At 31.7% G+C, this 22,514-nt stretch overlaps 2 protein-coding genes across 4 annotated transcripts; both read right to left on the bottom strand.

Annotated features, from left to right (window-relative positions):
- Positions 1 to 361: 361 nt before the first annotated feature.
- On the bottom strand, positions 362 to 5,090 carry LOC113512017 (ankyrin repeat domain-containing protein 27-like). Of its 2 annotated transcripts, XM_052903488.1 has the most exons (3): positions 4,531 to 5,090; positions 3,760 to 4,422; positions 362 to 3,549 (listed from the first exon to the last, which is right to left on the bottom strand). In XM_052903488.1, exon 3 carries the CDS (start codon positions 3,545 to 3,547, stop codon positions 803 to 805), a length of 2,745 nt encoding a protein of 914 aa, XP_052759448.1. In that variant the 5' UTR covers positions 3,548 to 3,549; positions 3,760 to 4,422; positions 4,531 to 5,090; the 3' UTR covers positions 362 to 802. The 2 variants fall into 2 exon arrangements, with proteins under 2 accessions (XP_052759448.1, XP_026751581.2); XM_026895780.3 differs by lacking the exon at positions 3,760 to 4,422.
- Positions 5,091 to 5,323: 233 nt separating this feature from the next.
- LOC113512634 (uncharacterized) lies at positions 5,324 to 7,532 on the bottom strand. 2 transcript variants are annotated; one of them, XM_052903403.1, is made up of 3 exons: positions 7,110 to 7,251; positions 6,406 to 6,616; positions 5,324 to 5,748 (listed from the first exon to the last, which is right to left on the bottom strand). In XM_052903403.1, the coding sequence occupies exons 1-3, from the start codon at positions 7,143 to 7,145 to the stop codon at positions 5,510 to 5,512; spliced, it is 486 nt and encodes a 161-aa protein (XP_052759363.1). In that variant the 5' UTR covers positions 7,146 to 7,251; the 3' UTR covers positions 5,324 to 5,509. The 2 variants fall into 2 exon arrangements, with proteins under 2 accessions (XP_052759363.1, XP_052759364.1); XM_052903404.1 differs by lacking the exon at positions 7,110 to 7,251 and adding an exon at positions 7,385 to 7,532 and having other exon boundaries at positions 5,325 to 5,748.
- Between the last annotated feature and the right edge of the window lie 14,982 nt (positions 7,533 to 22,514).

A 22,514-nucleotide genomic window follows, 5' to 3' on the forward strand; every position in this document is an offset into this window, starting at 1 on the left:
ATCAGACTCGATTTTGTCAGTTCGTCCTGCCAAGTTTTAAAAATATTTTTAGTACTATAATAGTAATTAATACGAAACGATGTAAATAATTTATTTATTTGAGAAAGTTGTTAATACTTTTTTTTTTCAAAATATTCCTCTAACATTACATTGTCTGAATTTGGGCGATAATATTATGAATCAGTTAAGGTACATTTTCGTATTAAATGATTTGTATTCAAAAATAGTCATAAGTAAAAAAAAATAATTTATTGTCAATTATGTCTAGGTACATAAATATCTACATAGACATTTGTGATGATTACAAAATATACTTAAAGAAATAGATAAAATAAAATTACCAAATAAAAAAAACACAATGTTAGAAGGTCAATAAGTCAGTCTTTTAGTTATAAATTTAAGTGGGTTCAGTACATCATGGCACATAGAAAATACATATTTTTACAATACAGATAGTTTTTTTGTAAATTTTATGCTATTTCTTTTCATAGGTCTCTTTATAATATACTTCATACTTACAGTTTTTTATATTTTGTACATAATATATGAAAAGCGTTAAAGCTTTTTTTTTATTTCATATTAATAATAGGTACATTTCGAAACTTATTAGTATTAACATTTTGAGCAAATCTTAAATTAGTATAATAAAAAAAAATCTATTGTCAAACAATAATAAAATGCAAATTAATTTAAAATAACATTGTTTGATAAAACTGTAATTATTTTAAATCTGCACTAAGTACTTGACTAAGTGTGATAATTTGTAAATTTGATCTTAACTATATTAAATTAATATATTTCCTTATATTTTACTTCTATGTTTTTCTATCAAATCAATTATAGTTAAATGTACTTTGTCTTTTGCTACAGCTAATGATGATTTTTCAGATCCATTCAACATGCTTGTGTCTGGATTATAACTGAGTAGCACTTTAGTGGCGCCAATATGACCCATTTCACTTGCATCGTGTAATGGTGTATTTCCTGTTGAATCTATAACATTTATATTAGCACCATTGTCTAGAAGTGTGCGGATGACAATAGTGTGGTTATTCAAAACGGCTAAATGTAAAGGAGTTTGACCTTTTTTGTTAACACAATTTACATTAGCTTTATTCAGTAGAAGTATATTGCACAACTCATCTAATCCATAGCGAGCAGCATAATGTAATGGTGTAAAGCCAAATGAATCAGAAATGTTAACTTCAAAATCTGTACAAGCTTCACATTTTTTTTTACAAGCTGTACATTCACACAAAGGGTGACACAGAGCTTTGGTAGAATTTGCATTATCTACAAAAGCTTCATAGTTAATATTCATATAAAAACAAGCAAGCTTAACATCACCATAGGATATGGCTTGTAATATTCTATCGATCAGTTTCAAATTTTCTACTGCATTTGATGAATTATTCTTATTCGTTTTTACATATAATTTTTTTAATTTCAGACTTATAGAATCATCAGATTTATGATTCAGTGTATTGATATCAGTACTGGTTATATGTATATACTCATATAAATTGGGTGTACATGATTTCAATACATTTAGTATTTTCAGATTGTGTGCATAATCAAATGCTGTTTTGTTATTTTTATTTGGCAAGGAGGGCTCAGCTCCATTTTCTATAAGTAACCTGGCTATACCTTCATATCCCCATTTAGAAGCCAAATGTAAGGGTGTGTTGCCACTCTCATTCACACAATTTATTATAACCTTTTTTCTGCTATGTTCTGCAAAATATATAATTGCTTTAACACAGTTCATGTGGCCATTGTTGACAGATAAATGTAGTGGGGTGTTTTTATCAATATTTGTTTCATTAATGTTTGCCCCAGAATGTAATAATAAAAGTAAGGCATTTTGGTGTCCTCTAGATGATGCATAATGTAATGGTGTACATTCATTAACATCTGTAGCATTGACATTTGAACCCATATCAATTAGTGATTCTACAATAGTAGCCTTACCATGTATACATGCTATGTGCAATGCTGTAAGGCCATGACTATCTCTAGAGGCCACTGTAGGAGATGTTTTCAAGACATTCTTGGATATCTTGGAACAGCATCTTTGACAATTACATAATGGATGACAAAGCTTATTATAAATGTCAACATCATTTTCATCATCATCATTTGATGTATCACCATTTAAAGTTACTTTCAATATATTTGTCTGATGTTGTTGTATATTTCTTAAATATTTTTGGTTTCTTTGTAATATAGATTGCACTTGTTCGGAGTGATTAGCTTTAATTAACTCAAATATGTATTCTAGAGTTTCATCTCTGCTATTTGTATCAGATGTTGATATTGACTCGGTTAGACTACTCTTTCTTTGGTTATTATTAATATTTTCTTCGGTGAGATTGCTTTCATAGTAGTAAGCTTCAGGGTCTGGGGGACCTGCTAAAGCTCCTGACTGAATGTGTTCAATTACAGCTTCTAGGGTGGTTATAAGGAAGGCACTTTGATCACCATCACCTTTACCTACTCCACTAAAATGAAACTCCTTCATAAATGTAAGTTGACTATACCAGTTTGGTAACCCTGACTTAATTACCAGGAAAACAAAAACAGGCAACAAATCATCAGCAGTTAATAGAACTATATTATTACTTGTATCTATGTTGTTAATTGCATTAAGCGCTTGTTTAATACACAACAACTTCTCTAACACTGTATGATAACTATTAATTTTGGATAAAATTTGTTTTGCTTTAGGTACTGCATGATACAATTCCTTTTTGATATCCAGATCTCTTAATTGTATGTCACTCATATTTCTTATTTTTTTGTTAAGATGAGAATCTTCATATGCACAACATGTGCATATTGTTTTGAATAAAAAATCAAACAATAAATGTTGCATATAACATTCTACTGCTAATTTAATATTATCAAGAACTTGTTTACAAGCTTTAGATTTCTCTCGTAGGCATCTGTTTTGTAATGCTATTTGAAGGCACTGAGTATATAGTTCACTAACAATATCCCTTAAAGGGCTCATAGCTACAGGTAGAGAGGAATGTTTTTTCATAAACATGTGAACACTATGCTCAATTTGATCAAGGACTTGACGACCAGCTGCTTGCGTCCAAAGTAAATCAATACAATCATTGATGGAAGTGAGATAATCTTTAAATATTGCGTGATCATCAGTTATAGAGGCTGGTTCAAGAGGAGTTTCTATACACCACACTTTATATTTGATGAAATCTTCAGTGTAGAAAGTCTCTTCAAACAATATATGGCTTTGTAGGGGTAGGCCTTTAGCGAGTTCCACTGTGATTACTTTATTGGAGATTGTGACTTGTTTCTCTGTTAGAGTACTGTAGTTTGTTTCGGGAAGTTCATCATTCGGGACCAGTAAATGCGCGCAGAAGTCCTCTATAGTAAATACTCGAGTGTTCAAACTTCCAATACGCGGTACGCATATTATCCAAGACTGCTCTATGCAGTGTTGGAATAAGTTTGTATATTCATTTTTTAACTCAATAAAAAATGGGTTATCTGAGAGGATTTCGTCGTAGCCGTTGTCCATTTCTGAAAGTAAATGAAGTTGGGAAATGATTAAAAATTCTTTATATGTAAAACGTGAATGCAATAAATGCAAACGTTAATAGCGTAACTTTTTTGGATATCAAGTCTATGCGGCATAGGTAATCGGGCATAGAAAAAACCTATTTATATGAAAACATTAATTTTTTTATTGCGATGATATAATTTCATTTTATACATTATAATTAAACTTACTCAATTTCAAAGATTCCTATATAAATAGAATTTTTAACTAACTTTTAAGATAGTTAAATCATTATACAAAACATAGTCAAAACTACCAGTACTAAACACCAACACAACAAACTGTCACTGTCATTTAATGACATTGACTTTTAATTCTTAACTCTTACAGTCTGACCAGAATTTAAAATATTCCATTGTCACCAATTCTATAAAAAATATATTGCTATGGAAAGATAGACGTATATAAGGAGAACTATTTTATATAGGGGAACAACAGCAAAAATGTGCACTTGAAAACTGTAAATGCCTCCAGAATAGCGCTAGTGTAGCAAGCGGGTATGAAATGAATTTAACAATTGTTGATGGAGTAAAGTTTGCTGAGTTAAAAAAAATTAATGTCTTTATTTATTATTTAATCCATAATTAACATTTTAAAATTTAATCACACATTGCATCATTGTTTTTATATCAGACGCCGTAAACTGAATGGTTTGTAAACAAGTTTTAAATAGTCAATGACGCGTAGAAATGTCAAATCAGGAGCTCGTAATACGAAATAAACAGCCAAAATACGAACAGATGTCGTTCAACTGTCACGTGACCGCTGACTGGCTGGTTTGTAGCGTTCATAATATGAATTAGTAAGACAGTTCAATTCACGCCGTAATCTGCCTGGAAATAAGAGTTCATAATACGACTGCAGGTTTTTCTTTTAAAATGTGCGTCATTAAAAATCGGAAGTTTTGTTTTCCTTGTTTACTTCCTTTAAAGTTTACATACCAACTATTGTAGAACCACCCTAATTTAATGCCTTTTGGTTCTCTTTATGTCTACTTTTCATAAATTGAACAGCCGCCCTACTTCCAGGGTTCTCTTGGGCGTAGACGAAGGGTGATTTTCTCCTCTTGCATCATGTCTCCTCAATCCTTGTCTTCTTTCATCTACCCCTTTTATCCCCCCTTTTTTCCGCTGTGTGTAATTAGACTCTCAATCAGAGGAAGGGATCGCTGCACTTTTACCGGCAACCCTCAACCTTTAAATTTATATATTTTTTATTATCTATTACTAACAGTTGTGGGGGAGGGGGAAGGGATTGTTAGTAATGCGGACTACCAGCCACAGTCGGACACAGGCGGACAGCCAGTCATTGTTAGCAATATACCCTGTCAGGTCGACCTGCACCTGCACCTTCGGTTACCATATTTTAATATTAAACGGGAGTTTCTTATAAATAATAGCAAATAATATGAAATAAACTCAGACTAACAACTTTATTTTGTAGTAGATTAAATAATCGTCATTATTATAAATAAATGACAATAAATGTAAAACATTAGTTATACGAGGTAATAGAACATATATATATATATATATATATATATATATATATATATATATATATATATATATATACACATATATGTATATAAATATATATATATATACACATATATATATATATATATATATATATATATATATATATGTATATATATATATATATATATATATATATATATATATATATATATATATATATATATATATATATATATATATATATATATATATATATATATATATATATATTAAAAACAGCACTGAACAGAATATAAAAAAAAACATGGTTCTATAATGAAATATTCAAATAGTAATTAATTTGTTTGAAATATTGTATATTTAAGAATGACTTTAGGAAAAGGTCTAATACAAATTCATTAATTTTAATATGAGATCTCAGCTTAGATATATGTTCTGTTTATCCCCTGCCATGTCCACCACCAATGCCTCCTCTACCTCCCAGTCCTCCGATACCTCTACCGCCAATACCTCTACCGCCAAATCCTCTGCCACCGAAACCTCTTCCACCAAATCCTCTGCCACCAAATCCTCTGCCACCGAATCCTCTACCTCCAAAACCTCTACCGCCATACCCAAAGCCTGTACCTATACCAAAACCGCCTAATCCCACAATAATTGGTAAAGGATAAGGAGGATCTGAAATATAAGATGATGTTTAAAATTAGTTAGGTATCTTGGTAGAGATAATATAATTATCTTATTGTTACGTAGCTTAATATAAGTAAATAAATGATTTACATATATCACGATTTCTTCAATTGAATTCAATAAAGAAGGGATTTTTAATTTCATGGCATGGTCATCATGTTCATGCTGTCCGATATTGATGATTTTAAAACCAAGATTCATATCTTTTTGTGCAATTTAATTGGATTGAGATTTACATTATTTGTCACCAAATTTCTTTGTGAAATGACTTATACTTAAGAACATATTTACGAAATTTTATTTAACTTGGAGTTAAAAAGACGTCAAAAAATACATATCTAAGGTTATTTTTTTTATTGAGTGAAAATGGAAAGGTTACTTTTGGTGTCTGAACGATTCAACAAATCGTAAAATTTGGTATACAGGTAGTAGGGATGGAGATAGGAAACTACTTGGCTACTTGGTTATTTACTTCAGTCACGCGGGTAAAGTCGCGGGTAAAAGCTAGTTGATAATAAATTTGATTCCCTTTTTCAAGATGCATCATGAGCGTTAGCAGGAGGGCTAACAGTTAGTATTGCGCTTGTATAGCTTTTATATAAATTTGGTTGGTCATTCCATGTGGTATATAAAAACAATACTTACATCGTCTGTAATAATAAGGATCATAATTGTAATCATAATATTGCCTTTTCATTCGTGATAACGCATGCTCAGAACTATTATTTTGATCTTTAACATTGGTTAGTTTCATTAATGGATTTAAGTCTTCATTTGTTTCACCCGTTAGTTGACCCTTTGCACAAACTTCCTGATATTCTAATAGATTTGTTATAAAAAACAGAGTGACGCAATTCTGAAAAAAGGAAAAATATAATATATGTGTAGACATGGATGATAATATAATAGTAGGTTATAAGGTAGATAGATAGGTGGGTAACATTTTATTTTATAAATGATTTAAATCTTAAAATTGCGATTGAATGACAACGTCTTCATTGTTTGTGTTGTGACAACGAGGAAAATAAACATTACGTAGGTATTATTATATTTCTATAAGTGAAAAAATAATAAAGATACTGTTCTTGATTTAGATTATGTTCATAGATGGAACATATTTCATTTGAAAAGCGTTCAGCAAGATCTTTACAACTGAACATTTTTACAAATTTTTACATTTAAAATAATATTAGTAAAATCAGATAATTGTTGATGTCTATGTATATATTTAATGGGAAATTTTATGAATTTACTGTGTTTGTACATACATACATACATATCTGTCACGCCTGTCTCCCATTAGGGTAGGCAGAAACAATGGAACGCCAAATGTTTCAATTCAAACAAACCTCTTTCGCTTCTTCCACATTCATCAATCTTTTCATACACGCTCGCCGGTTACGGGTACTTTTAATTTGGCCCTTCTTCAGCACGTCGCCTATTTGGTCGACATACGTCCGTCTAGGGCGGCCCCTACCGACATGTCCATTCATTCATACTGTGTTTGTCGTTTTCGATAATTGTGTAGATCTCGTTAAGAAAAGAACACAAATAAAAAAAAAAAAGATAATTAAGTAAAAATTAGGGACTGTTAGACAAATTAGATAATAAGTTATCGACTTACACGTATTTCCATATTTGATGAATATTTTCATGAGACTGAAATAGAACACTTTGTTTTTCTAATATATAGTCACTGACGCCTAGTTGCTAATTAATATTGGTAGATGTATGGTCTACATTGTGTCCATCAACAAAATGTTATTCATATGTATAACATCATTGCATGTTTGATTTACTCATAATGTGTTAATGTTTACCGACATTCCGTGACTTTCGTGATGTTTATTCTGTTGGGTTTATCCGGTCAACAAATGTCTACAAGTAACTATAGCTATGTCTATGTTAAATATTATTTAAATTACTTTTTCTATGTAAACTTACAGAAAAAAAGTAATTTACAAAATATACACCAGCTGACATGATCAACGTTGTTCTGCCATAGAAATTGAATAGGGAAAGGGTCACCTTAATCATCTAGCTCTCTCTTTTAAAAGTATGAAAATAGGTCGTAAAGTATATTTCATATCGAATATATTTGGTAGGTACCATATATATGTACGTAAAAAAAATCATAAAAATCAGTTGAGCCGTTTCGGAGAAGTGCGCTCACAAACACCGTGATACGTGATTTATATTTATATATATATTTTATTAATAATCTATTGTCGTGTTATAGAGGAAAGATTTTTTTTTATTTATTAAAAAAAAAACCGTGCAAACTCGCTATCCCGCGATCCCTTTCGCGGATCGCCAGTTACTATTATTATCAAGAGCCTTATAGGAGTTATGGTCCAGTATTTCGGATTCTAATAGATATCTTACGGGGGGAAAGGGATTGTTAGTAATGGCGACTGAGAATCCCATTGCTAGCAATATACCCAACCAGGTCGACCTCCTCGCGGTTCTCCCTGGAAACTATCATGGTTAATTCCTGATGAATTCATCATGATAGGCTAACTGGCATGTTTTCATTCTCATCTATCACCTTTCACTGGTGCTCCGCCAGCGTTAACCGTTAGCGCAGGCGGGGTTACCATACCATTTTCACCCATCAAAAAAAAAAAATAGATTACTTATATGTATTTTTCATTGCCACATTATTGTCAATAACATATCAGGCGGTATCTGTCCATTGCTGAACATAGGCTTCCCCTATAGATTGCCGTAAGGGATGGTCTCAAGTCATCTGCATCTACTGGTTCCCTGCTATGCATTTGAAGTCGTCACTTTATCTAGCGGGAGATCATCTTATACTGTGTTTGCCTGTATCTTTTATAGCTACGTTTTAGGATAATTGAGCAGGCTAACTTGTCGGAATAGTAAGTGGAATAATTATCTTAAGAACATCTGTAACCCCAGGGATATTATGTGCGAGTATTTATTTGGAAATAATTGTTCCCTACAAATTTTGATAATAATAAGATGATCTTATAGTCTAAAATACAGACAGTTTTGCCTATTTTGCTGTGGTCTTCGAGTGAGAAATCTTGTTACGTTTTTATAACGAGATTTACGAGATTTATTAACGAGATTTATTTACTATAATAGAGTTGTCCCTTTTCGGCCGTATTTTACCCGACACCATTGTACAAATACTTAACTAGGTACGTGTATCTAGCATAAATATTACTTAAAATTGATATTACGCTATGTAACGCATATGTAATTTATATCACTAAATATATTTATTTTTTACTCTAACCAAAAACAATACAAACCAAATTTTTTAATCATAAAATCAATACTATACGTACCTATTACAATAATGCTACATTAGAAAATATCTAGCAATTAAACATAAAATTTTATATGTATCAGAAATATATTTTTGTTGGATAAAATTAAATTGTACCCAATGTTAAGCTTTTACGAGTACATTGCCTACTTACTTTCATTATTTCTTTACTTGCCAATTTAATTATTGATCTGAGTGCATATTTTTAAATACATTGAAATAACAATCAAGTTTCTGTTGTTATAAACATGGACCTGGATATCACAGAATACGAGTACGCTGTAATGTGCCCCTTTTACGTATTCGTTCATATGAATCAAAATGTTATGTCTCTGTATACTATATTTTCAATGCCAAATTATACCTTGCTTTTTAGGATTCCGTACCTCCAAAAGAAAAAACGGAACTCTTACAGGATCACTTCGTTGTTCGTCCGTCCGTTCTCCTGTCGAGACCCATTTTCTTAGGAACGTGTAGAGGTATCAAGTTGAAATTAATATCATATACTCAGGTCTGCAGTCACTTAAAGCAGTAAAAAAATCAAGCTTCTAAATCGATGCATTCAATAGATACGGCCGTTTATGTTCCATTTATTTCGCATATTTTGACATTTGTAAAGGAAATAAAAATAGGTTTTTATACCCTCTACAAATAGGTTACTTCCTGTTGACTTAGAATAATAAAATTTGGTAAGAAGCAATATCATGTAGGTAACAAGTAAAGGTCCGTAAACCGTAAATTTGTTGTGATCTCAGAATAAAATTTAAACTCGATGATTTTGTATGGAACCTTGTTGCGCGAGCCCGACTCCCACTTGACAGGCTTTTTTATATTGTTAGGAAGGTAAACGAGTAGACTGTCCATCTGATGGAAAGCGGCTACCGTCGCCCATGAACACCTGCAACACGAGAGGAGTTGTTTATGCGTTGCCGGCCTTTTAAATATTTGTAAGCACATTTTTTTAAATTCCTCATATTATATTGTAAAGGGGAAATTGAAAATGAGAGCTCATTTCACAACTAGATGTACGAGGTAAAAATGAAATGAGGTACTTAAGTACCTCAAGTATCTTAAGTTTTTAAAAACGTAAAAATAAATACGTAGTATTTAATATATTGTTTTCAATATTTCTCATACGCTACCTATTTCAAGTGATTATATGGGGTGACGACGTTACGTTGAGCGGGAGGTTTTCTAATATTATGTAAACCCTGCATAACTTTGTTACATTTTCCGACACTCCAGGGCCGAGACGAGACGAATAGAATTATGTGCAACGTAAAAGGGTTCGAGGTGATTGACCGTTGGAGGTGATTTATCAACTTATCCATACGTTTTTAGAGAGTCATTTCTTTTTAATCTATATTTTCACGCCGGGTCCCTTACGTGGTAAAAATACCAGTTTATATTTTTTCATACGACATTTGCTTCATATTATTTTATGAAACGTTTAGATGAAAAATCTTATATCTTATAATACCTAAATAATATATTAATTTCTGATACAAATATAAAGCTTTTTTTTATGTTTAATTGCTAGATATTTTCATAATGTAGCTTTATTGTAGTAGGTACGTATAGTATTGATTTTATGATTAAAAAATTTGGTTTGTATAATATTTGGTTAGAGAAAAAAAAATATATTTAGTGACATATTATTATGTAAATGTTACATGTGCGTTACGAGTACATAGCGTTTTATGAGTACATAGCATTTTAAGAAATATTTATGCTAGATCCACTTATTTACTTAAGTATTTGCACAATGGCGTAGAGTGAAATATGGTCTAAAAGGACAACTCTATTATAGATCCAAATAATTATTTAGTTTAGGATACTTATGCGGAAGATATTAACGCACTCTGTTATTACGTGGGTCATAATTATTGCTTTGTCTCCCAACTCTCAAAGTTCCTCTTGTGGACACGCAGAATGGCCGACATTTCGAGTTTCATTCCAGTTAGTGTTAAACTTTCTAATGGATTAAATTCAGAGTTTCAGGGTATTGTCAGGTTGGTATTTGTGTTTAAAGCTCTTGTTGAATAAGTATCATAGCCAGTATAGGAAGTTGCAATTATAGGATGCATGAAAATTGTTAAGAAACTATAAATTTTACTTTACTTTATATGAGGGTATAAAAATAAAAAGATGATGGTAGGTATACTATATCTATTGATATAATAATAGGTAGGCTTTGTATAATCAGTTTCAACATAACCTAATAAAAGGCAATCAAGTTTTATTGAAAATATCACGAAAACATTTCCTGAATTAAATTAGGAATCGCTCCATTAGGTATTCGATTTGACTATCTATTGAATATTAATGGACTGTTTATAGTTGAGTCAATAATTATTGGTTTGCTTTCTTTTACGTTAATTTGTCTCAAAATAGGCCTAGATAAAATAAAAAAGGCCTTAATAAAATAGTAATAGAAAATTAATAAAATAGATCACTTCTAGACGGCGTATTGAAATAAAACATACTCAAGTTTTTATGTCAGACCTGTAGGAACATAACAGTAAAAACAGCATGCATTTTAGTGCACTAGTTTTTTTATGATGCCGGAACAAACATACGGACAGATAAACAGACAGAAAAAAATTTTAAAAATTATTGTTTTGTATTATTCTATTACTCCTATTTTCCAAAACCCTTTGTATCATATTTTCTTTTAAATGTCTTCCATGTACAGGTATCGTCCTATTATATTATTAAGATTTTGTAGAGAAGAGATAGAAAAAGAGAGAGAGAACTTTTTATGGGTATAAAATAGAATGGTAACTCCCACCTGCGCTATTGGTATATGGCGGGATATTAGTAAGTGAGGATAGGTGAGGTCAATTGGCCCATTGTGAGGAATTTACTAAGAATTAATCACGATGGTTTCCTGAGGAGACTGCTAGGAGATCGACCAGACAAAGCATTTCGTAGATATCCATAACAGTATCTGAGTATCTAACGGTATATCTACGAATTACACAAAAAGTTTTTCATTTGTTTGATATCAGAACACTTAGTAAAACAATAAGTAGGCATCTTAGTAGGTACTATGCAAGAAAATATTTGTTAATAAAACTTTTGTGAAAGCTTTGCCTTTTTATTCAAAATACCTATAATTTCTTTGTAAAGAAACTCGTAAGTATTCCTCAGATTTATACGAAGAGCCGTGGCTCTAATGGTTGCGTTCATTAACAATTACAAAAGGAATTCTTTGAAAATTCTACGCTTGGCGCACTCTTGAAGAAGTTGAAAAAGGAAAATATATTTTGCTGTAACATGTTGTAGATTCGTCATTAATGGATAACATAGTAAATGAATGCACAATAACATTTACTTTGTTAATTCAATCGTGGCAATTGTTTATAAAAACAATGTTATTGTTTAGAGGTATATCAAAGTAAATAATTTAAAAGGATTTTCATTAGCAGATAGTGAAATAAAGCAAATAAATTTATTATTTTTAGAGTTCGGTTTTGTTGTTGGCATGTTTATTACTCAGTAATATGATAGAAATGAAATTTTATTTAAAAATTTTATGTCAAAAAATCTAGATTTGTCATAATTATTAGGCAATTCACTGAACATACTCGTAGATTTGCTTAAACAGCCATCTAAAATGCATTTGACCATACGTTGCTGCCATTCAGAACTTTCCTTCCTCATCGATTGCGAGCCATGTAGTTTGTATTTCGAGCCATTATTATTTCAGCTTGCCAGTTTTGTCTATTGTGGATTCTATAGTATATAAAATATAAGAACACAGTTACATAATCATATCAGCCATTAACAGTTCACTGTTGAACGTAGGTCTCCCCAATAAGGGGGAAGGGGTTGCCAGTAGTTGCCATGCTTAGCAGGCGACTTGGCAACCGCAGTTGAGTTTTGGTGCTTGTACTATGAGACAGCAGACAACGAATATCTGGCATACCTCTATATTTTTATTTTATTTATTTATTATTTATTTTCTCCACAAATTTTACAGAAAAATACAGTTACATGAAAAAAAAAATACAACTATATATGTATAATTACAATGGTCTGTGAAAAATTGTGGGAGACTGGACCCTAAACTAGATCAGAGATCTGTATCTCAGGAATCCAGGCCCCAAACTCGGACATCATCTACAGCTTGCATTATTATATAATGTAAATAAAATACAAATTGTTTGGTTAAAAGTTAATTTAGAAAAAAAATTGTGTGCAAGCAAGACAAGTATATTATACTAAAGGGCGGGTTCGTACCGTCAAATTGGGCGCTGAGACATAATAAATGGTTAAGACTTAGTCCAACTAGGTTGTTTCTATTGTATTTTAGGTATACAATAAATATTAGGACGGCACCCACTTGTTGGAATGTCTGAAACAAATATTATAAGTAGCTTTTAAATTAGTTCTCGTTGTTGAAATAATTACGAGTAAAAAGAGGTTACAAAAAATTCTTTTTTTGCAACTTAAAATAGTGTAGTCGTCTTTAGTTGCATAAAAAAAGAATCAGGAAAAAGGAAGAAGCTATCGGATCACCTGATGGAAAATGGTAACCGTCGCTTATACTTGCAGGATTTTATGTATAATTTGTTTTTATGTATTTTGCTGTTATAATGTTATAATTATTTTTAATGAATAAATAAATAAATAAATAAATAAAAAATATTAGCTGTTTAGGTTTCGGCATAGAATAGGCCACCTCTTCCTTTCTCGTGAGTATTGTAAGAGGAGACTAAGGAAGCTTATAGTGGAGGAATAGGCAGCAGCTTCTCTTTTAAAGCATCACCAAAACCAAACGGCGGTTGCTAACCTGCCTGCCAAGCGCGACAACTACTGGCAATACCCCCCTCATAGGAGCGGATTTGATCAGTAGCGGACAGTTAATGGCTGATAAAACAACATTATATTTAAGGCCAATTTTTTAACCTATTAATAATTTGATTTCCTAAATGAAGAGTTACGCATTTAAACTGTTATCAAATAAATGTTGATTGCATGTTGCATTATATTTTGGAAATAGTAAACATCACTTTAAGAGGGACGCTGCTGCCCATTCTTCGACCCTTAATTTTCCTTAGATATTTTTTACGACACCCATGTGAAAGGAACGGGTTGCCTATTTTATGCCGGGATTATACGGCGAAACTAACTACTCATATTAATATTTTGAGAGTAAGTATTGGATAAAAATGGTATGTATATCCTAAATATGTAGTTATATCTACTATTTCATAGGTGTATACAGATAAAATACAGAAGTGGAAAGAAGAGTTTATATCATTTCATTGTTAGTAGGTCGGTAATGGTGTATGGTGCTATGCGGTCATATGAATATTTTATGGTATACAGTCAAGCATATGAAGTGGTTAATTTTAATCCCGAATAGCCGAGTGTTCGCTGCCGAAAGCCAGGTATAGCATACAAATGTAGATAGATATAGATATACCTATATGTATACGATATATTATATATATACCTTTGTCTAAATTTATTAATCCGTTAATCTTTCTTTCTTTTTTTTTTATACAACTTAGAATGGCAAACAAGCTGACGGCCTACCTGATGGAAAGTGGTAACCGTCGCCTATAGACATGAGCAGTACCATGGGCATAACAGAGTAAACTGTTTCGCCCATGATACCCCCTTAGCGTTGCCATTCCTGAGGACTCAGGTGTTATTCCTCTGTAACCTGTAAATTCACGCAATATCCCACTCTTCAAACCGAAACACAGCCATGCAAACACAACTGCTTCACGGTAGAAACACGAATGAGACAGAGATACCCAAGCAATCGACTTTTGTACAAAGTCTCCCTTTGGTTTCTTCTTTATGTATCCAGGTATATAATAAAACACTATATATTAGTTTTCTAAACGTCTATAAAAATGACGAGGTTTATAATTCAACTGTATTTTTTGTGTGAATCTTATGCTCATCAATTTATTTTCACCAATTCTATACAGATTTAGGTATTTTTTGGAGAAGATGATGCGGGATCAAGCCTGTACTAAGAGTATAAAAATGACGGAGGAGGTTGAAACGCTGATAATAAAGTCAGTTCAGTTGGATTGCTGTGTCAAATTTATTAAAAATTAATCACGATAGTTCCCAGGGGTATCCGCGTGGCTGTCAATATGATAGGATATGTCGCTAGTAATGGGTAGGTATTAACAGAACCTTCTTACTTTTAACCGAAATAAAAAAAAAAGGAGATTCTCAATTTGATATTTTTTTAATATTATATATTACACAGAGTAATTCCAGTATTAGTTTAACCAGGTTTTCGGACTATCAAAAACTTAAATTATAATTTTAGTGAAGTAATCTGTCAAGTGGAGATTCATCATCAGTCGGCCAATGCCAATTTCTAATTACGAAATTCCTCTGTGGCATCAAATATATAACAAAAATGTTTTCTTACTATTTCACGTTCCATGTGATCACTTTCTTCGTATTTTTTCAGGGTGAGCGTTTTTAGCGTGAGTACGGTATACTACGTCTATGGTTTTAAGCCATTTTTAGTCATTATCAGTAGGTACTTGGTATTTTTTTTTATGGATGACAATGGAATGGCCGCCCCGCCGAGCTAACGGTATATGCTAGCGAGGCACCAGTGAAGGGTGATCGATGAGAATGAAAACAGGCCAGTTAGCCCATCATGATGAATTCATCAGGAATTAACCATGATAGTTTACCGCGTGGAGGTCGACCTGGTTGGGTATATTGATAGCAATGGGATTCTCAGTCTTCATTACTAACAATCTCTTTCCCCCCTAGGTACTTGGTATTAGAAATGTAATGTTAGTTTACAAAAATATTTATTTAAATGACATCCTTTTGAATACTTTGGCTATTTAATGGCAGTTTCGTAAAAGGGTTAGTTTTCTTTTATATGAACTTACATGTATTATTACCTACGGCCTCTTTGAGTCCCGCGGTTCTATTCACATTAATAGATTGAGGTCGGAATGTGATGTATGTATAGCTAAGGAACTTGGTAAATATTCATTTGCTTATATTTTAATACGAAATTCAGGTCGCGAGTGTAGTAAATACAGAAATGGACTTCCAAAAGCTCTCGAGCCTTGTTGGAGAAAGGACTTACGTTTTTATGTTCCCGCTGGGGCCTAGTTGAGTGCTGGCATGAATACAGTGGTCGGTGAAGTATTATGAAATACGTATTGTAATAAACAAAATAGCGGAAAATATGTGTTGGTATTTGAAACAAAAGAAAATGAGTACAAAAAGTATTGTGACTTTTAAGGTACTACCGGTAATATACCCGATAAAGAGTGATAGGTAACCGAGGTCTATAGATACGAACAATATCAGATTCGAAGCTCACGGCCACTTTTATGGTTACTATTTAAGAGCATTAAGATGCTGTGCTTCGTGTGTCACAGATTGTACAGTTTATTTTACTCTTCCGAAAAATGCTAGTATTGCTGTTTTACTTGTCACTAATTTGACACCTGTATAAATGAAGCTATATACGAAACTTGCCGTTTAGTCCCGGCGTAGAATAAACCACCATTCTTTGCCTGTGGGTGTTGTAGGAGGCGACTAAGGGAATTTAATTGTTAAAAGATGGGCAGCAGCGTCCCTCTTAAAACATCACCAAAATTTAACTGCGGTTATTAAGCTATATGTCAAGTGTGATAACTACTGCCAAATAAAAGGAGAGTCCTATGTTCAGCAATGGATACTGAATTGTTTATAATTTGGTACTCAGTTTTCTCCTAATCTAATTAAAAATAAATAAGCAATAAGCATTAATACTATTATTATTCCAATAAACATCATATAATGGTTATACGCGGTTAATATATAAAAACGTTAACGTCATTCCTACTTCTGTCAATAGTATATTAAGGTATATCAAAGTGAGTTAGCACATCTTTTGCTAGCTTCTAATTTAAAATAAGTATTTTTTGCAGTGCATTGTGCTGTTTGTGGCTCGCATGCGAGTGCGATCGGTCTTTGCTGTCTACAATGCGTCGTTTCCCTCGAGTGTCACTCGGCGGTTGCTCTGAATAGAGGCCATTAGACCTCTCGTGAAGGATTGCGCCCGTATCCGTACCGCTTCACGCGGTAAATCGCACGGAATAACGCGCAATATATCTTTGAATGTGAAGAAAATAATTCTAAGTAACAAGCAGTGCTTAAACATGGATCGGTTTGTATAAAACAAGGAATAACAACTTGTTTAAGAATGTAAGTATAGAGGTCTATGGCATTCGGTGCTCTTTGTTTGCTAGTTAGAGTAAGGGATTCGGAAAAATTTATATCCAGAAATTTTTCTGGTAATAATAACAAATGGCTTATTTTCTAGTTAATTTTAAACTTTCGTGTTGTCACATATTTTAAATGTCGGCAATAAAGAAGCAGGTATGTAGGTACTGTAGGTACCTGTAAAGGTTTATGTTCTTTCTTTGATATAGAAAGCACTTATCAAGCCTTCCACTTCCTTTTATTTTAAACTAATAATTATTATTAGTTTAGTATTAATAGTAAGAAAATCGCGATCTCATTTCGTAAATTCGTTAAAATAAATTAAATTAGTAAAAATATTATGATTATTCGAATTACACCATTCAGTGAATATTTCACGATTCTGAAATTATATATACACATGTAGGTATATAAAAATATAATGGACGCGCCGTTTATTGTATTTATTTATTACTTTAATGCACAGTAAAATTCTACATAAATTTGGCGGAACTATAATACGGAACTATATATATTTGTAATTGAAAAATAATAATAAAAAAAAAATAAAAAAAAAAAAAATATATATATATATATATTTATTTATTTATATTGAATTAGTTTCCCCTCGTAGTTTACGAGGATTTTGGTAGTAGGTAACATTAAAATGAGGTTTCAAGATAAAGTATACATTAGTTTTTAAGATCTTCAGGAATACAAATGTGAAAATCGCATTCTATTTGGTGTAGTAGTTTTTGTAACCAAACCAAACCAAACATACATATATATATAACCAGACAGATAAAATATCGAAAAATCATGATTTTAACTTCTGTTGCAGTAGTTATAGCTGTAGTAGTAGTTAATAGTAATTAAGAACTTTTAAATCATTTTTTCTTAAATATCTCTCTTCTACGTACAGATATCGTTTAGTTACGATTTTATTATATTAAATTAGCTATATAAGTCTGAAAATTTAAATATCAGACCAAATTCTTTTTTACGTCTTTCATATTAAGTAAATATGACACATCACGCTATTTATATATTTCAATATATATATTGGAGCTATTTATATTATCAATATTTTTTTCTGAGATTCACGTTTCTTGAAATTTGTTTAGTTTTCGGAGTAATGTTACGAGATTTAGAATTATTGTACCTTTTATGTAATAATATTTTTCTTATAAACAGCTAGTCTATTTTTATCTTTTTAAAGATTTTATTTAGGTGTAAAGACTGAAATAAATTTTTCCCTTCTAAATGTTAATAAAAAATATTATGAAGTTTCAAAATAAATTGAATGCATTCGAGATACTATATTTTTTGAACAAATCGTACATTCTATTATTCTTCTAATATTATAAATGTAAGTTTGTAAAGATGTTTACATGTTTGTTACTCAATCACTCTTAAACGGTTGAACGGATTTGAATGAAATTTGGTACACGGGTAAGTTGTAGCTCAATTTTACGTATAAGATATTTTGATTCATGTGAGCAAAGCCGCGAGAAACAGGTAGTAAACTATAAAATATTTTTGAGTAAGTATAAATAAATTGACAATCTGAAGAATAGATTATTCAAAAAGTATTAACCTATTTTTAAAATGCTTTTTAAACGCGAATAAAATCGTTGCGGACCATATTTGCGATTCGATTGCACTATATTTGCAGTTATATCAGTCGTTTGAGTTCTCCACATCTGTGGTTCGCCATTTGGTAAGTGGCTAGATCAAATTGTATTTCTATAGGTTTCTTTTTATCGTTTAGAATAAAAGTACTAGAAAATTTAAAAAGCTAATAATAATCTCACATACATAATAATTTTTCAGAAAATATATTTACTTATTTTAAATACACAATTGGGACTTTATTTTTATAATACAGGGGCAAACGAGCTTGCGATTTACCTGATGATAAGTGACTATCATCAGGTAAGTCTCATGATCCCCTACAACACCAAAAGCATTGCAGGTGTGTTGCCGGCTTTTTAAAAAGAAATATGCTCTTTTCTTGAAGGTTATAAAGTCATATCTGTTTGGAAATAATGCTGCTTGAAGTTGATTCCAAAGAGTAGTTATGCGTGGAAGAAAGTGCCTTGAAAAACGCGCGGTGGAAGACTGCCACTCATCCAGATGGTTGAAACGAAACTTTAGTTTGTGGTAGGTTGTACGGTGGTGAAAATCAGCAGCAGGTATTAATCTGAACAATTTCTCAGAGCGCTCCCCATGATAAATTTGGTAGAAGAGACACAGAGGTGCAACATCTCTACGCAGTTTCAGTGGGTCGAGTCAGTCAGTAAGGCGCTTATCATCAATAATTCGCAATCAATAATACACAACAAAATCCAGGTGAATGAAACTACTTTTGCGTTTTAAAGTCGCAATACTCAAATCATTTATCAACATCACCAAAACTAGTTATAGTATCCATTGTAACAGTTTCAAGTGAATCCTATCTATTCGTTCATTCTTATTCCGGCCACATTCAAGCCAATGGATGCATCGTTGCAGCGGAGGCTGCTTCTCTAAAAGCGTATTCATGTACCACGTTAAACTTTTCACGCAGAGCCACATAACGGGAAAGCGTCTGTTACGTGACCGATAAGGTCCTTTTCAATCATTCTTTTTTACTTAAGCGTTTTTAAAAAAATATAGAATACACGTTCTAAAATTAAATAAAATTGAGTTTATTAAAACAAATGTAACCTTTTATAATATTATATAATAATGTTTTAATAGATGCAAATACAATACTTTTACTTCAAAGTTATAAATATCTATAGTTAAATATCTAGTTGGAAATGAATTGCTTGAAATAATCGAAAAATATGTTCAAATGGGGCTTTTAAAAAAATATTTTGGAATAGGTATTGAATTTTGACTTTTTTCAAATATGCGATTTAAATTCGCTTATCGATGTTTCTAACTGGCAATTTGAAAAAAATTGTGGATTTTCTTTATAAATTATCTATTTCCTGTACTTCTTATGTCCTATAAAGAAATAATTTTTATATCAATATATTAAGCATTTATATTGAAACCAAATACTTTATTTTTTATTGTCTTATTTGGAATAAATTCACAATTAACATTTTTATTGTCTCCAGTAAAATTTTGTTTTACTTAGAAAATTTTATCATATATTTATTTCTTTTATATGATAAATTATATTCTGCATAATTAGTAATAATAATAAAACTTACGTGTTACTTGTTAATGTATAATTATATAAATTGTTATAAGTAGATAGAATTATTTCAATAATCATGATTAATATTCAGGTCAATGCATTAACATCAATCATCATAATTGCTCAGTGGTTTGAGTAGATCAATACAGAGTAGTATAAAATCAGAGTGGTTGCTCCATATAAATTACCTATTAGTCGGTAGTTTAGAGGAAAAAAATAGAAGTTTTCTTTAAGTTACGTACAAAAAGGGTCATTATTCCTCCTTTGGTTAGAGGAAAACATCCGTTCGAAGGAAGATATATGGCGGCAATGAAACGACGATGAAGAAAGTCGCTTAGGCAGAATTATTATTGTTCAAGTTTTAAATAGGAATTAATGGATAAATTCATATTTTGTTTTTGTACAGATATCTAATACTTCAGTATTTAAGTAAAATGTTTGATTGCAGTTCGAGAATACCATGTTCAAAGGTCTTGACTCAAGCTACTGAATTTTTCAAATTCAAATATCGTAAAGCTTTTATCCCGAAAGCCATATATTTCCGATTTGTTCATTAATCAGAGGTTTTGTTAACTGATACTGCTGTGGTGTGGTTGGAATTTGATTGGAATTCAAAATATCTAGCAATAGCAGTTATTTCCATCTCACTGTAAAAATTTGTTGACAGATTTTAATTTACTATGACAGAACAAAAGTTTATTCGTAAACGTCATAATATCAAAAAGATAAAACAAATTTGGATTGTGAAAAGAAAAACGGAACTTCACTTTTTAAAAATTAATAATACGACTCCTAGTTTTTTCGAGTCGAGGTACAAAGTTACAGTTTGTTTTCATGCGGAAGCGTAATAAGTAAAAAAACACAGGGAAGTACTCTTTATTTTTTTTTTTCAATAGAATAATTGTTGCCACCTATGCAGCTATGAATCAGGATGATTATGTAAAATACAAGTACATCTATATTTTAAGTGGTAGTTAAGCAATTACCATAGCACTTGTCAAGAGTGAATTCAGGGTTAATCTTAATTACTATTATTTAAAACTTAAATAATTAGGGCAGGCATAATAGAGCTAATTCGGTATGGGTCCCTGGACAAATAGGGATTAAAGGTAATGAAAAGACCGATGAGATGGCGAGAAGGGGATTAGAATAATAGGTCCTGAACCATATGTCGCACTTGTATCAAGTGTCGTTAACTGTGCCCTTGAGGAGTATGCGATAAAAAAATAGCAAAAGGAATAAAGACAATTCAAGGATCTCAGGCATTCTAAAAAGTTTTTAAACGACAAGGCTGAGGGATGGAATAAACTCATTTACAGTGGTGGCAGACAACAGGCAAGACACATAATGGGTGCTTTAATTGTACATATGCCAGTAAATTATAAACTATAAGATGCAAAGTATAAAATGGGTCTATCTTCGGACACATAGTGCAGATTGTGCAGTAAGGAATCGGAATCCATGGAATACTTAAAGTGCAATTGTGCAAGTTTCTTAGCAAGTATGCGTATGAGTTTACTGGGAGCGTCTACTTGTCAAGAGCCAGGAGACTATAGATATCTTAAACAGCGGGATATCGTAGAGGTAACACATAAGATTTATAAAATGATAGTATAAGGTAGGGGAAGCACAAAAGATCGCAATAGGTCAAAATGTAATGGTATAGCTGACCCCATATGCAAATAAAAGATAAGATAAGATACAGTTTGTATTAGTTTTCGTAACAGTCAACATAAATATTGGAATAAAAATATTAATACAACAGTTGTACTTCCTACCTTATAATTTTAACTATATGATCTAGTATGACGGCTGTTCATATAGAGTCAGATAGTGCAGGAAGCACAGGAAAACAGTGCACGCGAGCCGGAACTGACGCGATGGTAGCACCGACGCGTTATCGCCTCAACTATGAATTGTGCGACACATTTAAATCGTAGTTCAAAGCCCTCGCCTACTCTTATATAATATTGGATATTTTACAACTTGTACTATACTTATATTTTGTCATATTTATATACTCATTATTGTAACATATTCTTTACATAACGTTTTTTCATTAGG

Source organism: Galleria mellonella, unplaced genomic scaffold, assembly GCF_026898425.1.
Source record: "Galleria mellonella isolate WM207_F2 unplaced genomic scaffold, CSIRO_AGI_GalMel_v1 utg139, whole genome shotgun sequence".
NCBI classification, from domain to species: Eukaryota; Metazoa; Arthropoda; class Insecta; order Lepidoptera; family Pyralidae; genus Galleria; species Galleria mellonella.

Coding starts and splice junctions, on each gene's coding strand:
- LOC113512017 (XM_026895780.3), bottom strand. CDS start 3,547: ATGGACAACGGCTACGACGAAATCCTCTCAGATAACCCATTTTTTATT.
- LOC113512634 (XM_052903403.1), bottom strand. CDS start 7,145: ATGAAAAGATTGATGAATGTGGAAGAAGCGAAAGAG. Junction 6,617..7,109: donor ATGTGGAAGAAGCGAAAGAG/GTTTGTTTGAAT, acceptor TCCTTTTTTCAG/AATTGCGTCACTCTGTTTTT. Junction 5,749..6,405: donor TCCTTATTATTACAGACGAT/GTAAGTATTGTT, acceptor CTTATATTTCAG/ATCCTCCTTATCCTTTACCA.